Here is a 21,084-nt window from a genome sequence, read left to right as displayed (position 1 = left end):
GTCGTGTTGAGGAAATAATATAAAACTGAAGTGACAGTTATAAGACACTACCCCCTTCACACTCCACCCCACCCCCTCCCCCACCCCTCCACCCACCCCCCCCACCCCTCACACCTCCTCCCTCCACCCACCTACCCACTCCACCCTCCACCCTCCTCCACCCAACCCTCACACCCCCCCTCCCTCCACCCTCCCTCCCTCCACCTACACCCACCCCACCCTCCCCCACCCCTTCACACACCTCCCTCCTCCACCCACCCAACCTAACGTAACCTAAGGGATCAACCTCCTCTTCCCTGTCTTGTACATCGTGCTGATAGAGGCTCCGTATTGATGTCTGTCCCACTGTGCTCTGATAACGTGTGGATGACAGATCTACCTATTCTCATTCTGTGTCTGTATCTATCTATCTATCCATCCATCTGTATCTGTCTGTATATATCTACCTATCTGTCTGTATCTATATCTATCTATCTATCCATCTATCTGTATCTATTTATCTGTATCTATCTATCTATCTATCTTTTTTCCTCCTTCCCTTGTGACTTCTGTGCTCGCTCTCTCTCTCGCTCTCTCTCTCTCTCTAGTCCTTTCCCTTTTTACACACATTCTCTTTCACCCCCTCTCTCTCTCTCATTTCCCTCTCCCCGCCTAAGTCCTGTCTCCCCTCTCACTACATTCCTCTCTCCCCCTTTTACCTTGTCAGTACCTCCCCTCTTCTTTTAACCATTTTTCTCTTTCTCCGTGTTTATTATCCTGTGTCTATGTCCCACAGTTAACGAGTGTGCCGTCTTCCTCAGCATATATGCATTTTCCTCGTGGGTGTCTGAAAAAAGTCCACCAAGATTGAACTCTTTTCGGGACCATTTAATGAGTTTTGTTGTTCTTAGGTTTTCTAAAATTGGTAAAAAGCAAAAAAAAAATTAATTAAATCCTCATAAAACAAAGGTAAAGGTTGAGGTTTTGATGATTTAATAAGGATGATTTGGGAGATATCTAATTTGGGTCGGGTCGGGTCGGGTTGGGTTGGGTCGGGTCGGGTTGGGTTGGGTTGGGTTCTTGCTCTCATCATAATTTCCTTCAATTCCAACAATATATATAAAACAATTCTAGTCACAACATTTTAAGCCTCACAATGTATTTAGTGCATCTCCTAGCTACATCTGCAGGTTAGAAAAGAATATATATTTTTCATTTTCAGAATATTAACTCCAATTACATATGAATTTAATTAATTCATAAAGCAACAGGAACTAATTAGCAAAAGGGGTGAGAAAATTAGGAAGTTGGTACCGGTACGTTAATTAACAAAAGGTGAGATAATTAAAGAATCGTTACCTGGAATTACGTATTAAAATATGACTTTTATTGAGACGTATTTAATACAAACACATATACCCTCTAGAAAGTTAAGTTAGGTTACGTATAACCTGTGAAATTAGTTCTGTTAGGCTAGATTAAATAAATCCCTTAGCTTATATATGAATAGAAATAAACACACATAAAACATAACTAAGCCTCCATCCCTCAGCACACTGATTACTTTATATTCACCGAGTGTCAATTTCTTAACATTCGTATCGCATTTATCCACGTCATGCTAACTCAATATTCCCTCCTCTGCCTGGCCCTGTAGTGGGTCGCAGTGCCTCTTGTCTCTCTCAGGTAAAAGTATTAGTATTAGTATTAGTATTAGTATTAGTATTAGTATTATTATTATTATTATTAAAGAAAATATTTACACCGTGTCCTGCTGGCTGTGTCCCTATTATTCTGAGACTTATCCGTCCCATTGTCTGGTAACATAAGAACCATACATCTGTCCTTGCGAGGTGTCACTAAGGCCAGGTGTTGTCTCTCATAAAAAAATACACACCTCGGAATTTCCTCAGGTAACATCACCCCCCCCCTCTCTCTCCTTCACCCCTCTCTCTATTCCCCCCTCTCTCTCTCCAGCACTCTCTTTCTATTCCCCCTCTCTCCATCCTCCACCTCTCCTTAGTTCCTATGTGAAGTATAATTTAGCCGCCACCATCCACTACCATCACCACCCCCATATTAACCACCACATTAACCCCAATATTAATAAACATAATAACCTTCAGATTAACCTCTACTTTAACCATCACATTAACCGTCACATAAATCACCTTGAGAGCTGGAGGAGCAGTGGGCTTTGATCTAGAGTTCGAGACTGTTAACTAATCAATATGTGGCTTGTGGTCACATTTTCTAGCTGGATAAAAGTCGACCAAGTTCACCATGAGAGGACCTTTTCTCGGCCCTAAATGTCATATTACATTAATACGACATTTTTTTTTTTCCCCTCACGATTTCTACTTTATGAGGTTTATAGTCGACCTGTGTCCCAAGACTCAAGACCTCCCACACGATCGAAGGATTTCCGAGAAGCAACAATACCGACCTCCTTCCCCTCCCTCAGGAACATCACACAAACACGCTCCTCCAGGCTAATCCCCCCCTTTCCAATATTTTCTACCATTACCAGTCCAAGGTTGATATACCAGCGCTGAGAACGGAGGACTGAAAGTAGATGGAATAAGCTGTGTGTGTGTGGGGGGGTCAGTCCTTCAGGTTGTTACGGTGAGCGGCTTATGGTGGTGGGTGTAAAGGAAACTCCGTAGGTGGTGGGGAGTAGCTAGTGTGCAATAGAGATAAGGGTTGTATAAAACGTCCGCCCCCTTCTGGTTCAGTGAGGGTCTTGGCTGAGTAGAGGTTAAGTGTTCTCGCTAAATAAAAACATAAACATCATCATCATCTCGGAATCTCCTCAGGTACACAGCCTCCTCCCCCTTCTCTCCACCCCTCCCCCCTTCTTTCTCCATCCTCTTCTGTCAACCCCCTCTCACCACCCCTCTCACCACCCCTGTCCTCTCTCACCCCCTCTCTCCACCTCTTTAGGCATCATCACTCTTGCTTACACCTCATTTGCATAAAACTGTGTACGCAAAAACAAGATGTAAATTTTAACAAACACTTTCCAACGGATCATGTCGTTGTCTAGGTAACGTGACAGCGATCCACCAAGGCTTCCATTTAACAGTCTCAGGCCTGGACCCGTGAAAATATTTACATACAATGTTACCCAAAGAGTTTAATAACTTCATGTAAAACGTGCGAAGAACTGAAACTCCTCACGTTATGCACATGTCGCTATTATTCCCAGCTAAATCCTCGCTTTACCATCATCAAATTACCTGTGATGTTTGTCAGTAATTATAACTCTCAGCACACGGTGAAGCCATAACAGCAAGTATTGAGCACCAAGCAACACAAAACTAATTATTATATATAATGGAATTTAGAATTATGAGCACTAATATCAATGAAGCTCGTTGGTTGGACGACTCTCGGGTCATCGTGTCATGAACAAACACACACACACACACACACACACACACACACACACACACACTACTACTTCTACTTTGCTGTCACTTAATTGAGTATGACGATCATCCAGCTATGGTACAATGATACGAGCTATTAAGGATGTCACCTTCGTTGGTGAGCTCCGAGGTGACTAGAGAGGCCGATACGGGAACGGAAGGTCGTCCACAGATGTTGCACGTGTGGAGGGCTACATGTAGCGCGGGAAGGGCCTCGAAATGCAGTCGGGTGGTGCTCCTCCAAGCGTTACGATGTGGAGTAATCGTCTCCCAGGTGAGGGGGTCGATTTGGCATTTTTTCAGGTTTGTCTTAAGACTATCCTTATACATTTTCAGTTGCCCGCCAGCATTACGTTTACTATTCGTTAGGTGACTGTAAAGTTGCTGCTTTGGCAGTCTGCTGTCGTCCATGCGGGTAATATTGCCAGTCCAACGTAATTGTTCACGGATAATGGTAGCCTCTATGCTCCTACAGTTGGTGTTTAGCGGGAATATTGACCTTTATTCTCTTGTCTTCCTAGCGAACTCTGAGGATGGAACATAGACTACGTTGTTTAAAATTTTAAAGTGCCTTGGGTTGCCTTTTGTATGTGACCCCATGTCTCGCTGCCATATAGCAGGGTGGAGAGGACCACTGCTCGATATATGTGCAACTTTGTAAATAATTTCAGCTCCCTACAGCTGAAGACAAGGCACAGAGTCTGACAAAGGCTTGAGATGCCCGGTTCGCCACGAGAGCGAGCCAGACGCGGTAGTTGAAGGCGAAAGGAAGCAAGCAGTGCTTGCACCTTAACACGAACATCATGCTGCCACACTAGACGCATTACACCACCCTGTGCACGCACACACCCATAGACTGAACTTTGGTCACGTGTTGGTTCCGTTACTCCCTTAATGATACTTTTTTAGAGAACTCCGTAAAAACTCCGCTATCATTATAAGTTTGGTAAAGGAAGTCTAGGAGTCTCGGCCAACTCTTATCATAGTAGGACACAGCAGCCAGGCGGTGTGTGTGTGTGCGTGTGTGTGTGTTCCTCTGACACCTAACATGACACTCGCTTTGACGAACATGAGACAAGGTTGAGTACACAGTGTTGCTGGTCTGCCTCACCCCGATTCGACTTAGCATGTTAAGTGAATTAACAGGAGTCGTTATGAATTAGTCTGGAGGTTAAGAATTCACTTTGGATGTTTCATATCCAGGCTAGAGATAGGTGAACACCTGTCTGTCTGTCTGTCTGTCTGTTATATTGTTTTCATGCTCGACTCCACCATTTCTTTTAAACAACTAGTCACGTAAGCATAGTTAATACAGGAAAATGATTTACGTTCCCTTTAACCTAACGTAACCAAACGAAAACTTCAAGGGTATATTACTGTACGATAAATTAGATACCACAATGCTACAATACATAAGATAACATGATACATACCACAATACATAAGATAACATGATACAGTACTACAATACAGTTTACCTCCCATCATTTCTCTTCAACAATTTCTCGAGTGCGTTTCCTCCATCATTCTGCCACCATCAATCATTCCATATCATACAGGCAAAAATTTCATCGTTATTTTTTCCATTATACCTCCAACACTCGTAAGACACACCTCTAACAACACACGCCTCAAACACACCTCCAACCCTCCTTCAACACACCTCCAATACACCTACCCTAAAACACAACTCCAACACAACTACAACACTCCAACAATATACACCTCTTAACACATACATCTTCAACACTCCCAAAATACAACTTCAATACAACCTCCAACACACCCCGACCTCCAATACTCGAACAATCCTCCTAAGACACAACTCCAACACTCCAAACTCCAACAACACTGCCTCCAATATCACCAGAACTTAAACGCCGCTTCCACTACCGGTAAACCACAACTTCTCAGGTGATTAAAGAAAGTTTGATACACTAATACGAATGTTAAGCTCATTACCTAACGTAGAGCATGCCAGTCTATTATAATTACTCGCGAGTACACAATGAGCACTTGCTAGTACAGGGCAGGCACTTGCTAGTTCTTGATAAACACGCTAGTACATGGTAAACACACGCTAGTACACAGTAAACACACGCTAGTACACAGTAAACACGCAGGCACTTGCTAGTTCTTGATAAACACGCTAGTACATGGTAAACACACGCTAGTACACAGTAAACACACGCTAGTACACAGTAAACACACGCTAGTACACAGTAAACACACGCTAGTACACAGTAAACACACGCTAGTACACACGTAAACACACGCTAGTTACACAGTAAACACGCACACGCTAGTACACACGCACACGCTAGTACACAGTAACACACGCTATTACACAGTAAACACACGCTAGTACACAGTAAACACACGCTGGTACACAGAGTAAACACGCTATACACATTAAACACACGCTAGTACACAGTAAACACACGCTAGGCACACATTAAACACACGCTAGTACACGAAGTAAACACGCTAGTACACACACACGCTACTGACACACGCTACACAGTAAACACACGCTAGTACACAGTAGACACGCTAGTACACAGTAAACACACGCTAGTACACGGTAGCACACGCTAGTACACAGTGCGCACGCTACATTAAACACACGCCACACATTAAACACACGCTAGTACACAGTAAACACACGCTAGGTACACAGTAGACACACGCTAGTACACAGTAGACACACGCTAGGTACACATTAAACACACGCTAATTACACATAAACACGCAAGTACACAGTAAACACACGCTAGTACACAGTAAACTTTACACAGTAAACACACGCTAGTACACAGTAGACACACACATTAAACACACGCTAGTACACAGAACACACGCTAGTACACAGTAACACACGCTAGTACACATTAAACACACGCTAGTACACAGTAAACACCGCTAGTACACACACTAGCTCACACGCTAGCACACAGTTAACATTAAACACACGCTACACAGTAAACACACGCTATACACAGTAGACACACGCTAGTACACATTAAACACACGCTAGTACACAGTAAACACACGCTAGTACACAGTAGACACACGCTAGTACATTAAACACGCTAGTACACAGTAAACACACGTACTAGAGTACACAGTAGGGCTAGTAGTACACATTAGTAACACACGGCTGGCTACACAGTAGACACACGAACACGGGCTAGTACACATTAAACACACGCTGGCACAGTGGCTAGTACACAGTAAACACACGCTAGTACACAGTAAACACGGTAAACACACCTTCTGCCCCGTTACGTTTTCTTTCGTTAACCAAACATTACGTGTGGAAAAGGTAAACCAACAATTTTACCCCGTGAGAATGGCGGGCGTCGGTAGGGGTGGCTGGTTGGCATAAAGGCGTGGGTGGTATTGGGTGGTAGGCAGGGCTGGTTGGCTTAAAAGCGTGTGGTATTGGGTGGTGGCAGGGGTGGCTGGTGGGCTTAAAGGGCGTGGGTGGTAGGCAAGGGGTGGCTGGTTGCTAAGAAGGCGTGGGGTGGTAGGCAAGGGGTGGCTGGTTGGCTTAAAGAAGGCGTGGGTGGTAGGAAGGGGTGGCTGGTTGGCTTAAAGAAGGCTTGAGTGGCATTAGGCGGACGGAGAATGTTGCTGCATAACTTATTGAGGGCGTGGGCGGTTTAAGACGGTTGAGCGGGTTGGCTGGGTAGTTTAACGTGGGCGTGGGCGGTACCGAGGTTTCCACGACGTTCATATTTTGATCAGTGAATTAGAAAAAAACAAAACGAGAGGCGTGTCTGCCTCACCTCCCGGACAGATACAGAAAAAAAAACAGAAGCCCACAACCCAGACAAACCCACAACCCAGACAAACCCACAACCCAGACAAACCCACAACGAACAACCCACAGCAGACAAACCCACAACCCAGACAAACCCACAACCCAGACAAACCACAACGAACAAACCCACAACAGGCAAACCCACAGCGAACCAAACCCACAACCCGAACAAACCCACAACCCAGGCAAACCCACAACCAGACAAACCCACAACGAACAAACCCACAACCCAGACAAACCACAACCCAGACAAACCCCACAACCCGGAACAAACCACAACCCGAACAAACCCACAGCAGACAAACCCACAGCAGACAAACCCACAACCCAGAACAAACCCACAGCAGACAAACCCACAACCCAGACAAACCCACAACCCAGGCAAACCCACAACCCAGACAAACCCACAACCCAGACAAACCCACAACCCAGACAAACCCACAACCCAGACAAACCCACAACCCAGACAAACCCACAACCCAGACAAACCCACAACCCAGACAAACCCACGAACAGAACTGATTAATATGCTGTATACGATTTACTATTTACTCGGGAGAAGAAAGTGTTGCTACAGTGTTTATACCAAGGCTGCCACAGTATACGCATTGACACAGCTCCCAGCAGCAACATCTCAGGCAGCTCATTAACTACAACAGAAATAAATTTATTCGCTGAGTATCTTTATTAGCTGCGTCAGTTAGCCCAATACCTGTCATGTCCTTCCAGACTTTACTGATTTTTTTTTTTTCGTGTGAGAGATTTGTCTTTTTTCAAGTGTGGTTTAACGCAGCCAAAGAACAATTGGTGGTTACCCTTGTTTTAGAAGTCAATTATGTCACTCCAGTACCAGAGACTCAGAAACGACTTGTACAGTACGTATTATAGAGGTGGATGTAAGTTGTAGTGGTGATTGTGGTTGTAAGGGTAGTAGTGGTAGAGGTGGTGGTAGTGGTGGTAGTAGTGGTAGAGGTGGTGGTAGTGGTGGTAGGAGTGATAGTGGTGGGTCCTCCTCTCTGTGTTTTGTCTATTAAACTTCAATATATCAAAATTTACAGCGAAATACTTAATTTTAGGTGATTTTTTACACTAAAACTTTCAATGGTGAAGAATTAATTTTAGGATGTGACACTGAAATCAACTTTTAAGACGCGATGGAACCAAATTCGAAGGTTCAAAAACAAAAAGAAAAAAGACAACGATATTTTTGTTGGATATAAGGTATACCTAAACTCATGGCTGTTTCAACACAACACACTTCAAGTATACGGAAGAGGTACTGGATATTTTAGTTTGGGTCCTGCTGGTCACCTTCCGCCTCGCTGATTGAGGAACGCTCTTTATCGAGACGCTTAGAACCATCACCTTCACACAGATCCCAACATACGAATGATAGGAAGCGACTGTTGTAAGCGTTTTTATTACCTTGTATAAATTAATATTAAATAAATAGAAACTTGTACTCGCACATCTTTATCAGCGCTCTCTCTCTCTCTCTCTCTCTCCAACAGCCGTTACTAGACCCTCCTCTGCTCCCTCACAGCCTCGTACGTTCTCCTGCCTTACAACATTTTACACTCCTCTCCCCTCACCTCCGAGTAGTCCTTAATTCCAAGAGGCCACAAATTAACCTAACCTAACATACAAACAGAATTAGAGTCAAGTGTTAAGATCCCTAATTATTATGGACCCCGAAATTCATTTAACTCGAATGATTACGAAGGGAATTTCCTCATGGGAGTTGGGCCAAGTTGACCAGCAATGTCTGACGCCTTCCCTCTAACCCTTAGTCTCTAAAGTCCTCTTAGATTGCACTCGGGAATTGTATATCACACGTATTCTCAGAGACGTGAGCTCAACTCCAACACACTGAGGGGGAAATTCTCTAATTCTCACTCCTGGTTCTCTCTATCGATTAGCCTCCACTTCTCCTCTATTTTGGTGAATTGGATCAAGATGTACTGAAACACACGAGCAAGGGGAGGAGTTAGTGGTAGAAGGGAATTACAGAGAGAGAAACAAGAAGAGCTTCAAGTGATAAGCTTAAAATTACTACCAACAGAACTAATTTTTTCAAGTCACAGTGCATCTCTTCCGTGTATTTTCGGAAGGTGGGTGATGGAGATATTCGCTACGTAACCTGCTGTTAATAGCGACATACAGTGAATAAGAGAACTAGAGAGAGAGAGAGAGAGAGAGAGAGTTGATCCTGCTATAGGTCGTTCAAGAGGTTAGGTTAGGTTAGGTTAGAGGCAGCTTATAGGTCCATTTTATGTACACTGTTACCCCAACCAGGAGAGTTGACCCAAATAACGTTGTTCCATATTCCATGTTCCCTTCTTTTTCCACCGCTGACCTCATTCTTTCTCTTACCAATTTTATTTATTCTTTCCTGTATTGTCTTTGTCACGGGCCTATTTTACCTCCATTCTCAAATCCAGTAATTTCTATATATATATATATTTTTTTTATGTTGTTATTGTCGGTTCACCTATTTTTTCCTCTTCCTCTTTATTACCGACCTCCCCCTCCTCCCGTTCTCGGTTCCAGTTATTCTTCTATTCTTATTTTCCGATGTATTTTGTACCATGTTCTATACCTTGCTTCATATTTTTCACTGTCTTCCTCTCTCCCTTTCTCAATTCTTACTTTTTATTCTTGTTTGTGCAATGTCCTATAAAGGTTTATGATCCTCCAGGCTACGAGACACTCACGAGAAGATCAGATCCTTTTCTTATCGTATTTAATCCCTTTGTTTACCTTATAGTGTTCGATCCTAGACAGACGCGCCTGTATCACCCATCTCCCCTTCCTCCCACAAAACACTGATGTAATGGTAGATTCAAAGGATGCCATGAAGATTAGCCACCCCTTTCTCTCATCCCCAGGATCTGTAAACAAACGAATCCTAAATAACAAAATGAAAATGAATATACAGTAACTAACACAAAACACAGCTTCCTAGGATGGTTAGGTTAGGTTAGGTTAATGTCGACCTGTCTTTCATCTTGAGAAACGGAGTAAGAATTCTTTATTTAATTTGAAAAGCTGTGTGTGTGTGTGTGTGTGTGTGTGTGTGTGTGTGTGTGTGTGTGTGTCCAATAAAGGTGTCACATTCCCACTTTCAGCACTCGTAGTAAAATAATAATATTCGTAACCCAGATTCACTCGCCTACAGAGAGCTCGACACTGACCCCATAAATACGCCTCACAAAAAATTTGATTTCTTTCTTTTCCAATTATTAATCTATTTCACTGCGGTTTTCGATGTTATATAGCTCGTATTTATAGAATAATTATCGTATATGAAAAACAAATCACTATGTTTTGATGTTTTAACACTAAATAAAATCATTCTGAGTATTCCATTATTTTTTCATAACTTTAATATAACAACGAAGAAAATTGTGATGTAACTTTTATCCTCTGGGAAAGAATAAGAGGTAAAATTAACACAACAAAATCTTTCAGAAAACAATGATAAATGACAACCAATCTGACACATTACAGTAACACCACTACCAGTCCCACCTCCACTGACCCCCTGATCCCTACGAAATTGTCGAGGTGTATATGATGGTTTGGCTGTGATTCTTTTGTCGTATAAATCTACTGTATATCTGCACTTTCTATGTACATTGTTTGTATACCTACACTGTCTATGTGGAGACAAAATAGTAAATCTGTACAGTACTTTGAAGCTTGTTTAAAATGGTTTCCAACTAATAAAAAAAAAAAGATATTTAACTCGATTTATATAACTGAAAAATACTTAGATTTTTGTTTTGCTCACCAACATGATTGACTAAAACAAATATGGATATTTCTAATCCAATTGTTAACACGTATGGGGCTGTCAAAAGGAAGGCTGTCATCATGTGGGCTGTATATTTAATTCTCAACAAAAAATATTAATCTTACAAAACATTCACAAGTTTTTACTGTACTCATATTTCATTCGTTTATTACAATGTGGTCGTAGAGTAACGGGTGTATATTGTTTTAATACTACTGCCGGTCTGTAGCCTATTCTAATAAATAAATAAATAAATAAATAAATAAAATGTATCAATCCCACGTCAATTTATTTTATAAAGTGAGGTAAAATTTGTGTACTGTAAAGTGTAAAACAAATCAGACTTAACGCTTTAGTGTTCCTACTCGTGGGCGGTGTATTGGTGTAGGGGTGTTGAGGGGTATTGGTGTGGGGATGGTTGTGTTGAGGGGTGTTGGTGGAGGGTGTTGGTGTAGGAGGTGATGTGTTGGTGTGGGAGCAAATGTTGATGAGTAATTGTTGGTGGGGCTTATATATTGGTAAGGAGCATATATTGGAAAGGTGCATATATTGATAAAGCGATAAATTGGTTGAAAGAGGAAGGTGTTGATGGGTAGAACACACTCAACGTAATGAGTAAGCAAGAAATAACGACGGAAAACAACATAGCGAGAATAACACCGGGAAATACGACCATAGAATGAGACTACGGGAAAAACAAGAACACATAAGAAAATAATTATGTTGAGAGACACGAAGAAGGAGAGAGAGAGAGAGAGAGAGAGAGAGAGAGAGAGAGACCCAGATATATTAATGTGTAGAACGAGTCACTGGAAAGAGTAGGTGGTGTATGCTGGTGTAGTAAATATGTCTTATGAGAGATACTTAGGAAATAAATTTACACGTGAAATGGTGTAAATTAACTTATACAGTATATAGTATATACATTATTTCCCCTCTTCTAACCTGACTTGACCCTGATCCAATCTGAGTCTGATCTAACTTACCTAAATTCCTCTTAATCTAACCAAGCCTTCCCTAACCTTACTTACTCCTAACCTAATCAAACATCCCTAACCTAAACTAGGACTGGATGAACAAACCTGGACCAGAGTTACTGTCCATCACACGCACAAGTCGGTGGTCAGAAGAGGCCCGACATACAGCTATGTCCTTTGTCGTCGTCCCAGACTTTCAATACTTGGAGTGTTGAATGGTGCATGTGTGTGTGTGTGTGTGTGTGTGTACCCAGCAGGAGGAGAATACACCTGTGATAAGGTGCAGGAGAGAGTGGGAGGATGATAACAGTGGTAGCATTCCTCCCTTCAACCAACTACCATCTTCCATTCATTACCCTGGCTGGAGGAATATTTTGGGAGAGCCTCATCAAGCTCTGGCTGTATACTCGCTGAATATGAAGCTTGGAGTGTCCCATTCAAAAGTAAAGCTTAGTTCTGGTAATGGAAGTCACTATACTTAGGCTTTTACGTCTTTTTTGGGGGACGGAGTGGGAGAGGGTTAATGTTTCTGGCTAAAGTGGTTTATCCTGAGGTCCATGGTTTAGAAGAGCCCAGAGATTAGGTTCTCAAGTGTTCCCAATGATGAATACCTATGATAGTCTATCATAACGTCTTCAACTTACGACATACTCAGACTAAGGTAAACATACCCAGCCTACCTTAACTACCTTTTACTCATTTCGTCATTTTAACTAACCCAGAGAGAGAGAGAGAGAATTATTACTTCCTAAGCTAAAATACCACAAGACCTACAAATCTATTGATCATTTCACCAGAGTTCACATGTAGCTTTACTAATGAAGTCATTAAATGTCAAATTGACTCTCTGAGATATTTTAAAAGCGGCTTTTAACGATAGTGGAGGTAAACTTTATTGATCAATTTATTATATTAATTAGCAAATAATACCAGGTAGGGGGGATGAAATGGGGGGTTGAGAGAGGGAGGAGGCTGAGGAGGGAGGGAGAGAGGTTGGACGGGAGGAAGAAGGGGAGGAAGGGTGGGGTGAGGGATGGAGGGAGGAAGGGAAGGAAGGAGGGAGATGGTAGGGGATGCATACATAAAACTGCACACACACACACACACCTGTTCAACATGCATACATAATGTACACAAGTCTGGCTATTTGCTTTTTCCTCGTGTGTGTGTGTGTGTGTGTGTGTGTGTGTGTGTGTGTGTGTGTGTGTGTGTTTCATCAATCATCTCTTTCCGTCTAAACTTCTCTTATGTCTCTCTTCTCTAACTCCATCCCTTATTGAGGTGTCTCCTGCCCTTCATCTGCCCAATAGATGTGAGAATGGGAAAACTGTGCAACGTAGATGAATAGAGAAATGATGATCAATAAATTCTATAGCAACAAATATAAGTTGGGATCTATATCTGTACCTTAAGAGTGACTAATGCGAGCGTTTCTATTCTTCCAGGCGCGACGCGACGCAACCCGGAGTTAAGGTGGCTCAGGTGTTATAAGTGAATCAACCTCCCCTCTTATCTCCATCCCGGCCACTTTCGTCTCTTGTTGAAGTCCTTTTTAGCGGCCGAGTTGTTCTGTCCTACTGCAGGAACAGTCTATTAATGACGTGCTGCAGGCTGCCTCTGTTAGCGACCTGCAGCAGTTTGTATGAACACTTATCCTCGGTACACAACTTTTGACGTCATGTTGTCTGACCCCATTGTTGGTGGTCGGTAACGAGACATATTCCTGGGAAACATTTCTGCCCGTCGTTTGGAAGATTGTGATTTTAACTTTCAGGGAAACATCACACGCGTAGTGAACCAAGTGAGTGTACAGTTGAGTGGGTAGTACTGTGAGCCAAGTTGTGATCCAAACTGTGAGACAAATTGTGAGACCCATGGGGAGTGTTGGTGAAGATAACGTAAGCCCTACAAGCGAGAGTAACGCTACCAGAAGGTGGCTGAGGAAACATCTCGCTCACATTATGGAAGCAAGTTCTGGCTTCACCCCAAGTATTGAGGGGAAGACCCACACGCTGAACCCACTGAGGATTTTGGCCACCAAGACCAGCAGGATGGTGGGAGGTGGGCTGGAGGATGCGACCCCCGGCAGCCTTGTGAAGGACTGGCTGGAGGGACACAGTAACCAATCTACTGACCTCCTGACGTTGCTGTCTATGGAGGGGGACGCGCCTGACCCTCACACTCTTCGAAGAGTTCTCAACAACTTACTTCAAGTCGAGACAACTCCATATCACAACGATGGTGAGTATTACAATAATTCTGTTTGATTTTAGAAATGAAATTCTTTTAATTCACAGTCTGTACTATAGTCCATGTGTCTCTTGGGCAAAGTCAGTGTCGTCTAGTACGATAATATACGAAAACGAACAACATAGTTTGGGAACGTTAAGTCAATACGAAAACCAGAGTGAATAGCTAAAGCAGTGCTCGAGGACCCGTGTTCTCCCTCATATGAAAGCGTGAGAGTTGGTAAGTGTTTGTCCTGGTGGTAAGTTGGAGTACTATACATCCCTCCCGCCGCTGCCACACTCCCCCTCAAAGACTTTGTGTCCATTGTTTCATCTCTATGTAAAACATTAGTCTATACTAAGGCGAGCGAGCCACTTGCCTTATTTCATATACGTATTCAAAACTCAGTCGCCTTAAACGAAACTATTTCTAGTTTTATTAACACATTTCTATAAACAAAAACATGGAGATCAAATATATTGTAATTTCATCTACATAATATCACAAGAACTACAAACGTGTACTGTTATGGTGATACAGTGAGCTGCTGCCCTCACCATCACCTGCAGTAGTGATAAATGCTAATAGAATAATTACTTTTAGTCCCAAAGATAATGAGTAAACAAAAATATCGGTGTAGTTACAAGACATCAAATTAATTACAACATAATTAGATTTTTTTATGTAATACGGAAAGAAATAATTTAGGTTTTATATATTTATTTAAATTTTAGTTTATTACAGTACGTCAACATAGTAAATGCATCAATGTGTAATAAAGTAACTCTTGATGGTATATATTTAGTGTTTGTCTTATCTAATGTATGTGACTGTTCTATAAAGTGTTACAATTAAACCTAACCTAACCTAACCTAACCTAACCAATCGGCCACCCATCGTTAGTGTCCGACTTAGGGTGAAGGACATTTCCCCCACCCATCGTTAGTGTCCGACTTAGGGTGAAGGACATGACCCCCACCCATCGTTAGTGTCCGACTTAGGGTGAAGGACATTTCCCCCACCCATCGTTAGTGTCCGACTTAGGGTGAAGGACATGACCCCTACCCATCGTTAGTGTCCGACTTAGGGTGAAGGACATGACCCCCACCCATCGTTAGTGTCCGACTTAGGGTGAAGGACATGACCCCCACCCCAGCAACTGATGCAGCCAATTACCGATTATCGATCACTCTCGCTAATTCAAGTACAGGCAGGTGGAGGCGCAAGGCGGAAGCAGGTGTGTGTGTGTGTGCGTATGCGTGTGTGTGTGTGTGTGTGCGCGCGTATGTGTGTGTGTGTGTGTGCGCACCAGAGGAGGCAAAGGGAAGCTGAGAGAGAGAGAGAGAGAGTGTGCTGGAGGAATGTTGGTAACTGTAATGACACAGGCATTAAGAAACTGAGCGAGAGAGAAGTAAGAGAGTGAGAGAGAGTGAGAAGTAAGAGGGTGAGAGAGTGAGTGAGAGAGAGAGAGAGTGAGAAGTAAGAGGGCGAGGGAGTGAGTGAGAGAGTGAGAAGTAAGAGGGTGAGAGAGTGAGTGAGAGTTAAGAAGGCGAGAGGTGAAAGGTGAGAGATGAGAGATAAGAGGGTGAGACGTAAGAGGGTGAGAGAGTGAGTGAGAGTTAAGAGGGTGAGAGGTGAAAGGTGAGAGATGAGAGATAAGAGGGTGAGACGTAAGAGGGTGAGAGAGTGAGTGAGAGTTAAGAGGGTGAGAGGTAAGAAGGCGAGAGATGAGAGATAAGAGGGTGAGAAGTAAAAGAGTGGTCGCTGGTCGCTGTAGTATTGTGCCTACTGTAGTGTTGTGCCTACTGTAGTATTGTGCCTACTGTAGTGTTGTGCCTACAGTAGTGTTGTGCCTACTGTAGTGTTGTGCCTACAGTAGTGTTGTGTCTTCTGTAGTGTTGTGCCTACTGTAGTGTTGTGCCTACTGTAGTGTTGTGTCTACTGTAGTGTTGTGTCTACTGTAGTGTTGTGTCTACTAGAGTGTTGTGCCTACTGTGGTGTTGTGCCTACTGTAGTGTTGTGCCTACTGTAGTGTTGTGCCTACTATGCAGTGTTGTGCCTGCACAACAGTGTTGTGCCTACTGTAGTGTTGTGCCCTACTGTAGTGTTGTGCCTACTGTAGTGTTGTGCCTACTGTAGTATTGTGCCTACTGTAGTATTGTGCCTACTGTAGTGTTGTGCCTACTGTAGTGTTATGTCTACTGTAGTATTGTGCCTACTGTAGTGTTGTGTCTACTGTAGTATTGTGCCTACTGTAGTGTTGTGTCTACTGTAGTATTGTGCCTACTGTAGTGTTATGTCTACTGTAGTATTGTGCCTACTGTAGTGTTGTGCCTACTGTAGTGTTGTGTCTACTGTAGTGTTGTGCCTACTGTAGTATTGTACCTACTGTAATATTGTGCCTACTGTAGTATTGTGCCTACTGTAGTATTGTGCCTACTGTAATATTGTGCCTACTGTAATATTGTGCCTACTGTAGTGTTGTGCCTACTGTGTGATCCCCCCAAAGTACTGAAATGGACTGACCAGCTGTGCAATTTGCATAAAGATTGGATGGTGACTGACAATGTTAATGTAATCAACCTCACCCCCTACACACACACATCCACACACCACACCCCCACACACACATTTCCCCCCACCCACCCACCCACACACACACATCCCCACACATCCACACATCCCCCCACACACACACCGGACTCTACCGTACTCTGTTTGCATTTAAATGATTTTCTCTTGAGACCAAAATCCAGTTCCTAAAACAGGTTTCCATCATATGTTTTCCAATTTCCTTACGTCATAGATCATTAGGTATTGTTTTCTAATTATTTCCGACTTTTAATGTTTATTTGTTTTCGTCATGAAGCATCAGAGAACTACCAACCTACCATTAGAGACCCATCAACCTACCATTAGAGACCCATCAACCTACCATTAGAGACCCACCAACCTACCATTAGAGACCCATCAACCTACCATTAGAGACCCATCAACCTACCATTAGAGACCCATCAACCTACCATTAGAGACCCATCAACCTACCATTAGAGACCCATCAACCTACCATTAGAGACCCATCAGCCTGCCATTGAGGACCCACCAGCCTACCATTAGGACCCACCCAGCCTGCCATTAGGACCCTGGCCTGCAAATTTGGGGACCCACCCAGCCTGCCATTGGGACCACCAGCCTGCCATTAGAGGACCCGCAGCCTGCCATTGGGGACCCATCAACCCCTGCCATTGGGACCCATCATCCTGCAAATTTGAGAGACCCACCAGCCTGCCATTAGGACCCACCAGCCTGCCATTAGAGGACCCACCAGCCTGCCATTAGGGGACCACCAGCCTGCATTGGGGACCCATCATCCTGCCATTAGGGGCCATCAGCCACCATTAGAGACCTTACATCAGCCTGCCATTAGGACCCATCAGCACACCATTGGGGGACCCATCAGCCTGCAAATTTGGGGCCATTGACTACTGCATTAGAGACCCATCAACCTACCATTAGAGACCCATCATCCTACCATTAGAGACCCATCAACCTACCATTAGAGACCCATCAACCTACCATTAGAGACCCATCAACCTACCATTAGAGACCCATCAACCTACCATTAGAGACCCATCAACCTACCATTAGAGACTCCATCAGCCTGCCATTGAGAGACCCATCCAGCCTGCCATTGGGGCCATCAACCTGCCATTGAGAGACCCATCAACCTGCCATTAGAGACCCTGCCAACCTGCCATTAGAGACCCATCACCTACCATTAGAGACCCATCAACCTACCATTAGAGACCCATCCCACCTACCTACCATTAGAGACCCATCAACCTACCATTAGAGACCCATCAACCTACCATTAGAGACCCATCAACCTACCATTAGAGACCCATCAACCTACCATTAGAGACCCATCAACCTACCATTAGAGACCAGCTGTTGACCAGGTGATAAGCTGTCGAACAGATACAAAATTTTAACTTCATTACTTTTCACATTTTCCCCGGTACTAATTTATTCAAATATTCGTATTATATCATCGAGGATTTAAGTGGAGTATTTTAACTTATACACTACGTAATTAGAGGCGTTATGGGCGTACTTTGAACTAATACACTACGTAATTAGAGACGCATGGGCGTATTTTGAAGCAATATACGTGTAATTAGAAGCATAATGGGCGTATTTTGAAGCAATATACACGTTATTAGAAGCATAATGAGCTTATTTTGAAGCAATTTACACGTTATTAAAAGCATTTGGGAGTATTTTGAAGCAATATACGCGTAATTAGAAGCATTACGGGCGGATTTTGAAGCAGTATTCACGTGATTAGAAACGTTATGGGCGTATTTTGAACCACTGTACAACGTATTTTGATGTACCATAAACGTATTTTGAGACCTCAATGACATTCCGAGGACCTAGATACCATAGACGTATTTTAATGTGTTTTTGACGTATTTCACGGGCGTTATTGGCGTGTTTTGTGCGTTATTGGCATATTTTGGGGGGTTATTGATATATTTTGGGCTTTAATCTACGTATTTTGGGCTTTTATAGACGTATTTTGGAAACGTTGACGTATTCTCAGGAGCCCGTCTGTTGCGTGCGTGTGTTCATAAACTCACTAACAAATACACCAGTGCTCCTCCCCCCCCCCTTTGTCTTCATTACGGTACCTTAATCAAGTTCCGCTCCCACCCCCAGGCTCTCCCACGCCCCCCAGGCTCTCCCACGCCCTCCACGCCTCTTTCACGCCCCCACATTTCTTTTTCTTTTCTTTTCATGAAGCCATCCAGTTAATCAAAACCCACGCGTCTCTCACAACCCAGTGCCTCTCACGGACACCCACACACACACACACACCCACACACACACACCCCCACACACCCACACACAATGCTCTCACTACTACAGTATAAACACCTCGCTTCACAGTTAAAACACCCGTACTCTACCTGGGGGAGTTAAGTTAGGTTAGGTTAGGTTAATCTCGTGGTGAAATAAGTTAGGTTAGGTTAGGTTAGGTTAGGTTAGGTTAATCTCGTGCTGAAATAAGCTAGGTTAGGTTACGTTGGTTAATATAGTGCTGAAATAAGCTAGATTAGGTTAGGTTAGGTTAATCTCCTGGTGAAATATGCTAGGAGGTTTACCATTAGACGATCCAAATATTCAATTTATTTATGTGTAATTTCCTTTCTGTTTTAGGTGTTAATTTTTCCTTGTCAACCACACAACAGTAAAGTAAATTAAATGTGTATTTTTTTAACCTTTGACGGCATCCTCATTAAAAACCTATGACATTTTTTATTCTCACACACACACATGCACACACGTACATAGACACACACACACACACACACACACACACACACACACACACACACACACACACACACACACACACACACACACACACACACAGACAGACACACACACACACAATGCTGTCACTCAGAACCGGGTATGAGGATTATCCATCCATGAGAAGATGAGAAGATGACAACAATTTTTAATGGCGTCTCCTTCCTTAATGAGCTCTAAGGTAGCGGCGGATAGGAGGACCGGCAGGACAGTCCGCAGAGGTTGTGTGTGGTAGAGTGGTATGTCTATGGTAGTGTGGTGGTATGGTGGTGTGGTAGGTCTATGGTAGTGTGGTGGTATGGTGGTGTGGTAGGTCTATGGTAGTGTGGTGGCATGGTGGTGGTAGGTCTATGGTGTGTGGTGGTGTGGTGGTGGTAGGTCTATGGTAGTGTGGTGGTATGGTGGTTGTGGTAGGTCTATGGTGTGTGTGTATGGTGGTGTGTGGTAGGCTCTATGGGTAGGGTGTGGGTGGCGGGTGGGGTGTGTGTGTAGGTTTATGGTAGTGTGGTGGGTATGGTGGTGTGGGTAGGTCTATGGTAGTGTGGGTGGGGTATGGTGTGGGGGTAGGTCTGTAGTGTGGTGGTGGGTATGGTGGTGTGGTAGGCTCATGTGGTAGTGTGGGTGGTGTGGTAGGCTCTATGGTAGTGTGGTGGTGTGGCTGTGTGGTAGGTCTATGGTAGTGTGGTGGTATGGTGGTGTGGTAGGTCTATGGTAGTGTGGTGGTATGGTGGGTGTAGGGTCATGGTAGTGTGGTGTATGGTGGTGGTAGGTCTATGGTAGTGTGGGTGGGTATGGTGGTGTGGTAGGCTCATGGTAGTGTGGGTGGTGTGGGTAGGCCTGCGGTAGTGTGGTGGTGTGGTAGGTCTATGGTAGTGTGGTGGTGTGGTAGTGTGGTAGGTCTATGGTAGTGTGGTGGAAGCGGTGGTGTGGTAGGTCTATGGTAGTGTGGTGGTATGGTGGTGTGGTGGTATATGGTAGTGTGGTAGGTATATGGTACTGTGGTATGTCTATGGTAGTGTGGTAGTGTGGTATGTCTATGGTAGTGTGGTGGTGTGGTAATGTGGTATCGTAGTGGCGCGGTAGTGTGGTAGCGTAGCAGTGTAGTGGTGTAGTAGTGTGGTATCGTAGTGGTGTGGTATTATAATGGTATGGTAAGTGTTATATTGTAGTGGCGCTATAGTGTAGTACTGCAGTAGTGTAGTGGCAATGTATAGTGTAGTAATGTAACAGTATAGTGGCACTGAAGTGATCCTCTGCCTCAAGTTGAATTAGTTTGGGAATGAGGAAAATGACTGAACTCAGAGCATTCATTCCTTCACGCCTCGAGATTAATTACTTCTCTCCAGCACCCCCCCCCCAAGCGCCTGCCCATTAAACCCTATCTCATCAACCTCTGTCTCTCGTAATGAAGAAGATTGATCTCATTATTAAGCTACTCATTAATGAAGGAATTGATGGGTGAGAGAT

The 21,084-nt window shown here is 43.7% G+C and overlaps 1 protein-coding gene across 1 annotated transcript in view; it reads left to right on the top strand.

Moving 5' to 3' along the window:
- LOC121878775 (tachykinin-like peptides receptor 86C) overlaps positions 1–21,084 on the top strand; it is an 81,864-nt gene that overhangs the window by 7,371 nt on the left and 53,409 nt on the right. Inside the window, exon 2 of the mRNA XM_042385187.1 lies at positions 13,455–14,250. Coding sequence (XP_042241121.1) covers positions 13,884–14,250 — 367 coding nt within the window. The 5' untranslated portion in view covers positions 13,455–13,883. The remainder of the gene's footprint in view (positions 1–13,454; positions 14,251–21,084) is intronic.

The sequence above is a fragment of the Homarus americanus genome, unplaced genomic scaffold, assembly GCF_018991925.1.
Source record: "Homarus americanus isolate GMGI-L3 unplaced genomic scaffold, GMGI_Hamer_2.0 scaffold2558, whole genome shotgun sequence".
NCBI classification, from domain to species: domain Eukaryota; kingdom Metazoa; phylum Arthropoda; class Malacostraca; order Decapoda; family Nephropidae; genus Homarus; species Homarus americanus.
Note: the sequence above shows the minus strand (reverse complement) of the source record. Positions and strands in the feature narration are given on the sequence as shown.